This window comes from Miscanthus floridulus, chromosome 10, assembly GCF_019320115.1.
Source record: "Miscanthus floridulus cultivar M001 chromosome 10, ASM1932011v1, whole genome shotgun sequence".
In the NCBI taxonomy this organism is placed as follows: Eukaryota; Viridiplantae; Streptophyta; class Magnoliopsida; order Poales; family Poaceae; genus Miscanthus; species Miscanthus floridulus.
In genome coordinates, this window is record NC_089589.1 from 24916318 (window position 1) to 24929070 (window position 12753).

Genomic DNA, 12753 nt, shown 5'->3' on the forward strand with positions numbered 1-12753 from the left:
TGACATGCGGGGCGTGAAACGTGGAGTCCGCGTGTCAGGCACGGCGGTGGGATAAAACTGTGGGCGGGTGCCCTGGCCCTGGCGCGTGGGTTATTTTAGTGTGGGCCCCTCTGTTGGCCCACCAAAATCACCAACCCGCCTCCCACCGTCTCGGGGCTCTTGGCGGCTGTTCTGGGCCGAGCCCGGCGGAGTTGGCCCGTCATAATTTGGCCCAGAGTGAAATTGTACGCCCAATAGAGCCGACGTCAGTGTCGCGCCTTCACGATAGTAGTTAGGAGTCCGTCTTTTCGAAAGCAGGACGGAAAGTTTGTGGCAGTAAATGGGTCAGTTTGTCCCTTTTTTTTTTCCCGGTAGGTAGCGTGTCCGTGCGTTGCTATGAAATAACTAATAATTTATACTAAAAACACACGGATCGTACGATAAGATAACAATACTGTAAAAATTAAATACCAACGTTAAAGTGATATTTAATAAAAAAACAAAGTTTATGAATTTAACACAGTCACAGAGTGCGCGGCATCGTAGGCTCACAACTCTACTTTATAGATCTTTCAGTGATGCGACTAAGATAATATTTTATATTGGCAGAAAGAAAATCTCCTTATCCATTTCTTTTATTGTAATCTATTTATCTGGACAATGTTTGAAGTGAGGGCACGGTTACAGTTTTTAGTAGCTTTACGATATTGTCCGAAGCTATGAGATGATTGATGTCTTACAATAATCCTTTCATTAATTTAGTTTTCTATCTATGTTTAATTATTTATTCAATCTATTTTATAGGCACGCCAGTAGATAATGGATGACAAAATTTCAAGCATCCATAATTTATCTCTTTTACTTTGAGCATGAGTTTTGTTTTTATTTTTTAATTAATATATTGTCCTTTTTGTTTTTATCGTAGCGTTAGCACGAGCATGCATGAAAAACGAAGATGTCTTTACATTGCAGAAATCTTTCAAGAAGATCATGCATAGATTATTCTTGTATTGAAAATTATATATATACACTCACATAAATATTTTAATTAAACTATAAAATTTTGAATTAGGATACGAGGTAAGACATGCAAACATATATTTTAAAACTGCATGTAGAGTCCAAAGAACTTAATAAATAAATCCTTCTAGAGGCAATGCAAATTCTCTCTAATCTTTTATTCGGTGTAGTTAGTGTTATCATAGTACCCGCATATATTCATGGGAAACAAATCGTGGACAAAACGTGGATATTTTTTGGTGCGATATTACAACATGGGTCCATAGTCCTGCCAATATCCTTAAGACAGATCACATAAAGGATGAGAGTTCCTTTATAAGATTACTCACAAGAGACTCAAACTTATATCTGATCATGGTAATATTGAATTGCTTTGCATCAAAAACATCGACAATGATAAACGGGGATATAGATTTTAGTATGTGTGGGGGTATTAACCCCTATACCCTTACGGCTAAGCTTGGGCTGGCCCGGATCGATGGGTTCAGTCTACCCGAAAGATGACGTGCGGCCCAGTTAACCTGATCGGAGTCCCGCACAAGGAATCAAGACGGATTTGGTGACCAAGCAGGATCCTGGTCGGTTAGAATAGAAATCCTTATCCGGCCACATATGGCAATTGTAACTAACTAGGATTAGTTTCCAGATCTATAACCCTACCCCCCGGACTATATAAGGCGGGCAGGGGACCCCTCTAAAAAATATCTCTCATTGACATACAGCAATACAAATCAGACGCAGGACGTAGGTATTACGCCTTCTTGGCGGCCGAACCTGGATAAAACCTCGTGTCTGTCTTGCGTCACCGTCTTGTTTGTGGCTTGCGCATTTGTCTGCCGATAATCTACTACCTTGGGCATACCCCTAGGTAGACTGCCGACCATATTTCGTCGACAGTATGCATAGTGAAGGAAAACTCAACATTGGTCTTCTCAGCAGCTTTTCTGAGGCTTTGCAGTGCTAACTTGTCCTTACTCAGATAGTCAAGAGGTGCACCATAAAATTATGCACCACTAAGAAAAGTGTCACCATTGGTTGCTAAAAGCATCTAGGCCCCTAGTTGAGTTTCGGTGATTAATGACAATACGTGATTACTGTGACTAACGTGTGTTTTACAGATGCAATTGAGCTAGGTCATGGTAATGGCAATTGATTGGGTAATCATGGTTGTCATGCCCCTACGATGGAAATCGTTTTGGTTTTCAAATGATGGACGACAAGGTTAAGGATTGACTAGTTCTAAGTGTCGTTTCGAGTTGAAGAGACACTTAGAGTAGTTTAGGACTTTATTTTTTCTTTGGTCGTACTATTAAGGGGGGTATGGATAGGTAGCTTGACCTAGATGAGTCTAGTGGATTCGGTGTGGTGCACACTTGCTAAATCTAGCACTAGGTAGCTTCTAAAAAGCCCTTAGACCAATTGGAGTAAACTTCATTCACATATGATTGCGAGATGGAAGTGAATGGAGGGTCAAATACTGACCGGACGCTGGTTCCGGTGTGACTGGACGCTGGCACAGAGTCCGATCAGTTCATTTGATCAAGGTGAAATCGTTTGGTGCGACCGGACGCTGAGAGGTGAGTGACCGGACGCTGGGTGCCAGCGCCCTGTCGACTCCAGTAAGGTTCCAGAGAGGGAAAATCATGACCGGACGCGTCCAGTTAGTGCTGACCGAACGTTGTCCAGCGTCCGGTCACAACATAAACACTGGGTTTCAGGGAGAACTGACCGGAGCGTTCGGTCAACATGACCAGAGCGTCCGGTCACCCCGCAGAGACACATAACGGTTTGTTTTGAACACGGGTGTATAAATACTTCCTCCATTCGTGTGAGGATGCACTTTTGCTCATTCCAATAGCTAGAAAACACCCTTGAGAGTGCCAAAAAGAGCAAGGTTCTGGTGAGGTGATTGAGATTTAAGAATCTAAGAGAGAGCCCTCATTAGTGAAAGCAAGAGTAGCAAAGTATGCATCCACCCTTCTCATTAAGCTTGTCGTGGTCTAGTGAGAGTTCATGCTTGTTACTCTTGGTGATCGTCATCATCTAGACGACTTGGTGGTGATTGGGAGCTTGGTGATCATCTGGCAGAGATTGTGGGGTTATGGGTGATTCACCATGATAGAATGTCAAAGAATCAGCCCATAGAGAGCACTTGATCCTTGCACGGATCAAGAGGGAGTTACACTCTTACGCGGGTGCTCCAACGAGGACTAGTGGGGAGTGGCGACTCTCCAATACCTCGGTAAAATATCGTCGTGTTCCTCCTTCTCTCTTTACTTTGAGCATTTACTTTGAGCAATTCAATTCTTGTTTTTACATTCATAGAATTGCCATACTAGAGTAGTATTGGAACTTAGGTTGCAAGTCTTTTTGTGTGGTAGAATATTAGAAACACTTTCTATGCATAAGGGGTAAAGTTGGGCTAATCGTAGGATTTAATTATTATAAAGAAATTTAGAATTAGCCCAATTCATCCCCCTCTCTTAGGCATCTTGATCATTTCAATTGGTATCAGAGTCAGTTTCTCACGTATTTAGGCTTAACCGCCTAGAGAAAGATGTCTCACGGGGATGTACCTCCTCCTATCTTTGAGGGGGATGATTTTTCTTATTGAAAAATCTGTATAGAGGCGTATTTAGAAGCTCTAGATGTTGGGATACTTAGAGCCGTCTCACAAGGTTTCCCAAAACCTCAGGATGCCACACACCTACAAGGTGATGAAATCAATTACGAAAAATAGAATGCAAAGGCTCGAAACACCATCTTTAGAGGCATCTTGTGTTGGTTGTGCGGCACCCTATTGAGGGTTTGGCATGTGAAGCCAATTAGCGCGTGAACATCTAAGTGTGTGAATCGCCACAACAAGGAGTAGCTTACCGGCTAGCAAGTGAACCTCGGTAAAAAATCATTATGTTCATCATTTAATTCTGAGATGATTGGTCTTCATTGCTATTTATTCTTGTGATTGATTGGCTCCTTCCTCGATATGGCGGTATAAAAAATTGCTCACTCTCTTTATTTTACCGCAAACTAGTTGTCAAGCTCTTTAGTATAGCTAGTTATGAGAGCTTGTTAGTTTGGTTAGTATGGCTCTTTAGTTAGCCTTTGAGAGCACATTAACTTAGTTTAGTGTCATAGCTTTTGTACGGATAGAAACTATATAAACTAGAATTGTGGTAGGTGGCTTGCTATTTTAGTAGGCTAGCGCAACACTTGCTTCGCTTTATAATTATCTAATCAGTTTGTTAAGTATTATTGTAGAAATTTTTAATAGGCTATTCATCCCCCTCTAGCCATTAGGACCTTTCACCTACCCTACTTGCCAGGGCTGACAGACTTACTCGGACGGACAGGCTTATATGTTCCATCTTAGATCTGTGAGTTCTATGCTACACTTTGGATTGACCTGCAGCACAAATTTATACATTTTGCTTTTAGAGGCCAAGACTATAGGCTGATGAGCTTTAGGGTTAGAGAGATACACAGGCTTCAGGAGCAGCCCATCCGGCTACATGAGGTGTGCTATGGATAGACAGATCCTCCTAGACGCCCTCACGGTGGTCTTGTACCCCCTACAGATCTAGTTCGCCATTGCTTCATAGAGTCTTTCGGTGAGGGGTTGAGCAGGACACCCAGAGACCTCACTCCTACAGCTAGAGTGCTTGATGCTATTATGAGGAGGACCCTGCTTTCGAGGATGGGATATCGCGAGGGCCTGACTCGCATACAGTTATGACTACCGAACTCTCTGATGCAGCAGACTGTTTTTGATATTTGGGATCTCTTACTATCAAAGATGGAGGATACTATTGCAGAGGGGTTTAGAGGTCACCGATAGTTGTCCTATGCTCACTGGATTACATTCTTGATTCATAGAGCAGTTACAGTGAGACCACCTAAGATGCTAGCAGAGTACAGTGGTGCTACTACAGAGTTCCCTGTATACAATATGACTCAGATGCTCCACCATAGTGCAGTGAGGACACCTAGCCAGCCGCACTGTCATCTAGAGGTGCCAGAGACTGCAGCCCAGCAGGATGAGACCATCAGGGGCATAACAGCTATAGAGGAGGAGCAGTTAGATGTTCAATAGGAGGGGATGGTCAAGAGCGACCCCAGTGACAGCTCAGATGATGACTATTAGGCTATCCCTCAGATGCCTCCATGACGATATGACCATGAGGCCAGTAGCTCCAGTTTAGCTCCACCTACACCACAGTCAGACTCTGCTCTCCTTGCTATACTTAAGTGGATGAGGCAGGATCAGGCTCGCTAGGCCTAGGAGACTATTGCTACATTTGCATAGTTTCAAACTAGGCAGGATGAGTTCTAGCGACAGTAGCAGGCTATACAGCAGCAGCAGTAGGCCATGCATCAGCAATAGCTCCTCATGCAGCAGCAGCTCCTCGGATTTATGCAGCATGTTGTGATAGCTATTGGGGCTCCACCGCCATAGCCTTCACCCCAGATCGGGCAGCCTGCTACCACTTCTACGACTCTAGCTTTACAGCCCAGTGGGCTTCAGAGTTAGGGACAGCCACCAACATAGTTTTCTTCTCCTACAGAGTAGGTGTCTCAGTGGTTTGCCTCACCAGTGCCAGCCCCGTAGTTCACACCTTTTCAGACATGCTTCACACCGGCTCAGACTTCCTCGCTGCTTGTGCTAGAAACTACAATCTCTAGAAGTCTTGGTGCTACATTTAGTGAGTTGACAGGGCAGCCTACTCCACTATATCTTCATGTCTCAGGTCCTTTCATAGTTGCACCTAATACCAGGAGTATAGAGACGCTCCCTTCTTCAGTTGCATCATCAGAACCGCCTGCTACAGTCATACCTGCAGAGTCTCAGGCCGCACCAGTTCCTGATCTGACCCAGACTGCTTCAGCATCGCTTTCAGCTATAGAGGGTCAGACTGCTTAGAGCTTAGGATTAGATGATGATGGCACACAGTTCCAGCTCGCTCCTCATACCTCAGCGCCTGACTCGTCCGCTGTAGCCCCATCGACCGACCCTTAGGTTTTGGTGTTTGACGTCAAAGGGGGAGAGGGATCGAGTATGTTAGACTTAGGGGGAGCGACTTATCTAGGGGGAGTTTAGCTTATCTATTATATTTGTTTTTTATGTGTGATACACTATTATGCATTCATGTGTTTACTTTCATGCATCGAACTATATTTATGTGATAGTGATATCTACGTGATCATGATAATAATGTGATATGTGACATGTGTGCTCTCTACTTTAAATTATTTATATGTCATATCACTTGTATTATGCTTATTTGCTTTACTTCTGTGTTTTACTCCGATACAAATGAGCTTTATTATTTGTACTCATGCTTATTTCATATATATTGAGTATATCATGTTGGCTTGGGTCATATAAGCTTGCCTAACTCTTTTGTTCTTATTGTCAAAAGCTTATATGAACCAAGCATGTTAAAAACCTTATCTCTTTCATGTACTCGAGGTGGTATTGTCATCAATCACCAAAAAGGAGGAGATTGAAAACATCTAGGCCCCTAGTTGGGTTTTAGTGATTAATGACAATACGTGATTATTGTGACTAACATGTGTTTTGCAGATGCAATTGAGCTAGGTCACGGTAATGGCAATTGATTGGGCAATCATGGTTGTCATGCCCCTACGATGGAAATTGTTTTGGTTTTCAAAGGATGGACGACAAGGTTAAGGATGGACTAGTTCTAAGTATCATTTGGAGTTGAAGACTTTGTTTTGGTTGTCATGCCCCTACACTTGGAGTAGTTTAGGACTTTGTTTTTCCTTTGGCCGTACTATTAAGGGGGTATGGAGGGGTAGCTTGACCTAAGTGAGTCCAGTGGATTAGGTGTGGTGCACACTTGCTAAATCAAGCACTAGGTAACTCCTAAAAAGCCCTTAGACCAATTGGAGCAAACTTCATTCACATATGATTATGAGATGAAATTGAATGGAGGGTCAAATGCTGACCGGACGCTGGTTCTGATGTGACCGAACGCTAGCGCAGAGTTCAGTCAGTTTATTTGATCAAGATGAAATCGTCTAATGCGACCGGACGCTGGGTGTCAGCGTTCGGTCGACTCTAGTAAGGTTCCAGAGATAGAAAATCGTGACCTTCCAGAGAGAAAAAATCGTGACCAAACGCGTACGGTCATAACTTAAACACTGAGTTTCAGGGAGAACTGATCGGAGCGTCCGGTCAGCCCGCAAAGGCACATAACGGTTCATTTTGAATACGGATGTATGAATACTTCCTCCATTCGTGTGAGGGGCACTTTTGCTCATTCTAACAGCTGAGAAACACTCTTGAGAGTGCAAGAAGAGCAATGTCCTAGTGAAGTGATTGAGATTTGAGAATCCAAGAGAGAGCTCTCATTAATGAAAGCAAGAGTAGCAAAGTGTACATCTACCCTTCTCATTAGGCTTGTCGTGGTCAAGTGAGAGTTTATGCTTGTTACTCTTGGTGATCGCCATCACCTAGACGACTTGGTGGTGATTGAGAGCTTGGTGATCATCCGGCGGAGCTTGTGGATGACCCAACTCAAGTTGTGAGCGGTTGTGGGTGATTCACCGCGACGGAGTGTCAAAGAATCAACCCATAGAGAGCACTTGATCCTTATGCGGATCAAAGGGGAGCTACACCCTCGCGTGAGTGCTCCAACGAGGAATAGTGGGGAGTGACGACTCTCCGATACCTCGGTAAAACATCGCCGCATTCCTCCTTCTCTCTTTACTTTGAGCAATTCAATTCTTGTCTTTATATTCATAGAATTGTCATGCTAGAGTAGGATTGAAACTTAGGTTGCAAGTCTTTTTTGCGGTAAAACATTAGAAACACTTTCTAAGCATAAGGGGTGAAGTTGAACTAGCCGTAGGGTTTAATTATTGCAAAGAAATTTAGAATTAGCCCAATTCACCTTCTCTTGGACATCTTGATCCTTTCAGTTACCTTGACCTGAAAAATGTGTCGAAATTAAGAATTACAATACCTAATTCAACATCTTGAAACAGACACTCAAGTGAATACCTTATTCTACAATATATGTTTGTGTGGAATAGTCCTAAAGCCACATATATTTATACGGTGAGTATAACATACTTTGTTTTAAAATTTTATGAGAGATTTTTTAAGACACGTAGTATTATTCATGTAATAGGCACTAATATTTACATATATACTCGAACCTGTGTGTACAGGATTATATGGAGATGCAGCGGAACTTATTCATCGATTTATTGGCGCATGAAAGAAATGGATATTAGAGAATTTTTTTCTGTCGATATAAAATATTATCTTAGCCATATCACGAAAAAGTCTATACAGTAGAGTTTGTGAGCCTGCGACGCCGCGCTCACCGTGACTATGTTAATTTCACGAACTTTGCTTTTTGAATTAAATATTACTTTAACGTCGGTATTTAATTTAACAGTATTGTTATCTTATCGTGCGATCCGTGTGTTTTTAGTATAAAACATTTAGTTGTCCCGTAGCAACGCACGGGCACGCTATCTGAAATAGCAAACGAGAGCGATGGAACACGTGAGCGTGAAACCAAATGAAAGAAGAAAAAAGCTGTCCTTTTTGCAAATGCAAAGAAGAAAGTAATTAAATGTAGACATGTTTAACGAGGTTCTCATAAATACAAAAAGGTTTATTTTTTCTTAATTCTCTTTCCTTCTGTGTTAATTCTCTTTCTTTTTGCTCGTTACCATGTATGTTGTTGCATGCAAACATGCAATGTGTATATGGATAATACAATAATTTTTTACTTTCTATTTTGCCATGATTACTCTATCACATGACATGCAATATTTAATCAAGAAGAATTATGCATGCGGGAGATGTCGTGGGATCGCAGGCGTGGGCAGACGGACGAACCAAAATAAATATCGTAAAAAAAAAATACCCACATTTTGTTCTTTTTAGTTGTTGGAGAAAACCAAAAGTGGGATTGGTTTTTTTGACACTATTTACCTGCTTTCTCATCAGGTAAAATGGTAAATAGGACTACACCTGAAGAATTATGGGTAAATGAGAGAGAGTATACACAAGACAATTACCAATGCAAAAACTTCTCCGCGCCAATGCACGACGATCATTCAGAATCTTTGGCTGCACGGCAGCTGAAAATGCTCATATCATAAGTAATTGCAATCAAAAGCCACAATTAAAAGGTGTCATTTAGAGAACGTGGGTACTGAAAGAAAGCTGGAAGGAGCAAATGGTCTGGTCCCTCCTGCGAAAGCAGCAGCAGCCCTGCCCATGGTCGGCGCAGACATTCGGACTGGGGCACAGCACAGGGCAACCGGCAGCCCATGTTCCTGAATTCATGCACTCGCTACGGTACCTTTTTAACAGTAACATGGGAACAACTTTAGCAGGCAGCAGGCAGCAGCACATGAGATTCAGAGATGACAAATCCACATATCTGGGGACTCACAAAGGTAATCCCAGGTAAGTTGCCATTCAAAAGCTTGAAACTGGTGGGATGACAATGTCACAACAACCAGCGCCAAGAAATCATTCACAGAAGTAGCAAGGCAAACCAATCAAACGAATTGCATGTCTCAGAGATGGATGTACAAAGAGAACCAATAATAATGTTACTCAGCACAAGTACAGTTACAATATGATCCTAGGTACTTTAATAATTTCCAACCTCTTTTTTTTTGGTGGTTCATGTTTTCACCACTAGCAACAAACTTGGCATGGAAAGGATCTGGAGCAATGCATGCATTGTAGTGATCCACAAAATATAAATCCAACAACATTGCCTCCTCAAAAGGCCTGCAATCTCACACATAGTAGCTTACATGAAAAGCACTCGCTGGAAAGGAATACATAAAATGGAGCCGAAGGGGGGGACGGGCCTTGAGCTTAGAAGCACTTCCGGTGAACAATCGCGGGTCCTGACTCGTCGTACTCAGCCTTTGAGATCCACATCTGTAGCATAAATATTGGAGCATGTTTTTAGTACGGAAGAACATACTGGAACTACTGAACGGTTGCAATAGTTGCCATAGAAACTGAAAATAAAAAAAAGAAAGTGTAAGTTTCTAACCTGTTGGAAGGTGCTCAGGGAGGCAAGGATGGATCCTCCTATCCAGACACTGTATTTCCTCTCAGGCGGTGCCACCACCTTGATTTTCATGCTGCTCGGGGCAAGGGCGGTGATTTCCTTGCTCATACGGTCCGCGATACCAGGGAACATGGTCGTGCCACCACTGAGCACAATGTTACCATACAAGTCCTTCCTGATATCCACATCGCACTTCATGATGGAGTTGTAGGTGGTCTCGTGGATGCCAGGAGCTTCCATACCAATGAAGGAAGGCTGGAAGAGGACCTCAGGGCATCTGAACCTCTCTGCCCCAATGGTGATCACCTGACCATCGGGCAGCTCGTAGCTCTTCTCCACAGATGAGCTGCTCTTGGCGCTCTCCAGCTCCTGCTCGTAGTCAAGAGCCACGTATGCGAGCTTTTCCTTGATGTCCCTTACAATTTCCCGTTCGGCAGTGGTGGTGAAGGAGTAACCTCTCTCAGTGAGGATCTTCATCAGGCTGTCAGTCAGGTCACGCCCAGCAAGGTCAAGACGCAGGATGGCATGAGGAAGGGCATAACCTTCATAGATTGGCACGGTGTGGCTGACACCATCACCAGAGTCCAATACAATACCTGAATGAACAACAGCAATACATAACTAAGACGGAAAATTTGCAGGTCCTAATGAAATTTGGTCATCATGTGAATGAATCATTACCAGTTGTACGTCCACTGGCATACAGGGAGAGCACAGCCTGGATGGCGACATACATGGCAGGAACATTGAAGGTCTCAAACATGATTTGGGTCATCTTCTCCCTGTTAGCCTTGGGGTTGAGTGGGGCTTCAGTCAGCAGCACAGGGTGCTCTTCAGGCGCAACACGGAGTTCATTGTAGAAGGTGTGGTGCCAGATCTTCTCCATATCATCCCAGTTGCTAACAATACCATGCTCGATCGGGTACTTCAAAGTCAGGATACCCCTCTTGGACTGGGCCTCATCACCAACATACGCATCCTTCTGCCCCATGCCAACCATCACACCAGTGTGACGGGGACGTCCAACGATGCTTGGGAAAACAGCCCTTGGCGCATCGTCGCCGGCAAAACCAGCCTGCCAATAGTTTGTAAGAAAGCGTGTCATTAAATCTTCAGAACAAGGTTGCTGAATATGAAGTACCAGCATGAACAAGAACTACAAACCTTGACCATGCCAGTTCCATTGTCACAAACAAGGGGCTGGATGTCCTCGCCGTCAGCCATTTGCTACAGATTCTGGAACAAAAACACAAGGAGACAAAGGGTAAAAATCAGTAACAGAACATCTATCTCAATAGGAAACAGCAGAATGCTTGATAACTGCATTTTCAGAAAGGAAACAGGACAAAAACGCTCTACACGACTACACTGAGAGACACAGGACCTTGGATCATCTCTATTTTCTAATTTAACAAAAGGATTCAGGTGAATCTTGTCTCTCTTGACACTGTGATTCGTCTAAATCTACAGAACCGGCACAGTTTCTGCAACCAATACCACGATATGCAGGGACCAATTAATGGCACTCCATTATCCAGGAATCGAATAATAACTATCTTTATCCAGAAATCAAGAAATAAAAACGCATTAACGGGCGGTTATCCTTGCGAGGCAAGATGGCAAAACTGTTTGTCTTCTTCTTGTGAACCCGCAAGAACAGCTTCCCCGCTGTTTATGTAGATAACTAATCGGCAACAAGGGCCCAGCAATCAGAATGCCGCAGGAACAAATCGGATCTGATCTACTGTGCGCAGGAATGGGATGAGCTGAGCGTTTCAGACTAAACTCGACGCCACCAAAATGGCAATGGAGAAAGATTCTGAAATAATTCCTCTATAACCCTCCCTCTTTTCTTTGAGCACTTACCCGGAGATCTAGGAGAACCTGCCTGCCGCTGCCGCCGGCCGCGAGTCCGCCTCGCTCCCACGGAGAATGCACGAGACGAAACAGGGGAGAAATGGTTGTGGCGGCCAAGTGAGGAGAGCCAAGGGTTTCGCCGGTTTTTATATGCGATTTTCGGATTCACGCCGTTATAATTTTAAAAGTCCAGAGATAGAGATACGCCACTGCAATTTATCTATTTAGAAAATTGTCATTATAATTTCTTGTCTCTCCTGTCCATGTCATTTTCTGCGCTTCTCCCGTATATCGACCCATTGTCAGATACGAGATGTGTACGACGTTAAGGCCCCGCATTCTCTCCGTTAGAACAGGCCCGCCCGCGGCGGACTGCGCGCGAGCGGAGCGGCGGCCTGCGCCATCGTCCCCGGCGGCGTCCCCGTTCCCGTCCTCTCGCCCGCGCCATGGCCGGAGCCCACCCTTGTTGTGGCCATGGCCGGAGCCGAGCTTGCCTGCCGCGCCATGGCCGGCAACTTCCTGGCGCAGCACATGGTGGCCGCCGTGCCGTCAGAAAAGCTGTCGGAGTCCGACGTCGACCGGGCCAAGGCGGAGCGGCGGCGCTCGCCCTCAGCGGCCTCCGTGAACTCGCGTCGGCGTCGTAGCCCTGCGAGAAGAACCACGCGCCTCGGTCATGCCCTTGAACACCTTCCTGCAGCGTCATGTGGTTGGCCGCCCAGCGCTCGTAGTGGTACTGTGGTACAGGTACCTGTCCAACGACGCCTTGGCGAGCTCGTGGCGCGGAACGCCGGCGCCGCGCAGCACCAACAGCAGTAGC

At 44.5% G+C, this 12753-nt stretch overlaps 1 protein-coding gene across 2 annotated transcripts; it reads right to left on the bottom strand.

Annotated features, from left to right (window-relative positions):
- Positions 1–9580: 9580 nt before the first annotated feature.
- On the bottom strand, positions 9581–12061 carry LOC136486379 (actin-7). 2 transcript variants are annotated; one of them, XM_066483255.1, is made up of 5 exons: positions 11946–12061; positions 11244–11315; positions 10761–11154; positions 10062–10675; positions 9581–9943 (listed from the first exon to the last, which is right to left on the bottom strand). In XM_066483255.1, the coding sequence occupies exons 2-5, from the start codon at positions 11301–11303 to the stop codon at positions 9878–9880; spliced, it is 1134 nt and encodes a 377-aa protein (XP_066339352.1). In that variant the 5' UTR covers positions 11304–11315; positions 11946–12061; the 3' UTR covers positions 9581–9877. The 2 variants fall into 2 exon arrangements, with proteins under 2 accessions (XP_066339352.1, XP_066339353.1); XM_066483256.1 differs by having other exon boundaries at positions 11244–11306; positions 11946–12014.
- Positions 12062–12753: the final 692 nt, after the last annotated feature.

Bases quoted from the DNA above. Each gene is read 5' to 3' on its own strand.
- LOC136486379 (XM_066483255.1), bottom strand. From the start codon at position 11,303: ATGGCTGACGGCGAGGACATCCAGCCCCTTGTTTGTGACAATGGAACT. The intron at 11,155-11,243 runs GTTTGTAGTTCT...AACTATTGGCAG, and splicing joins ATGGAACTGGCATGGTCAAG to GCTGGTTTTGCCGGCGACGA. The intron at 9,944-10,061 runs GTTAGAAACTTA...TTTATGCTACAG, and splicing joins CCCTGAGCACCTTCCAACAG to ATGTGGATCTCAAAGGCTGA.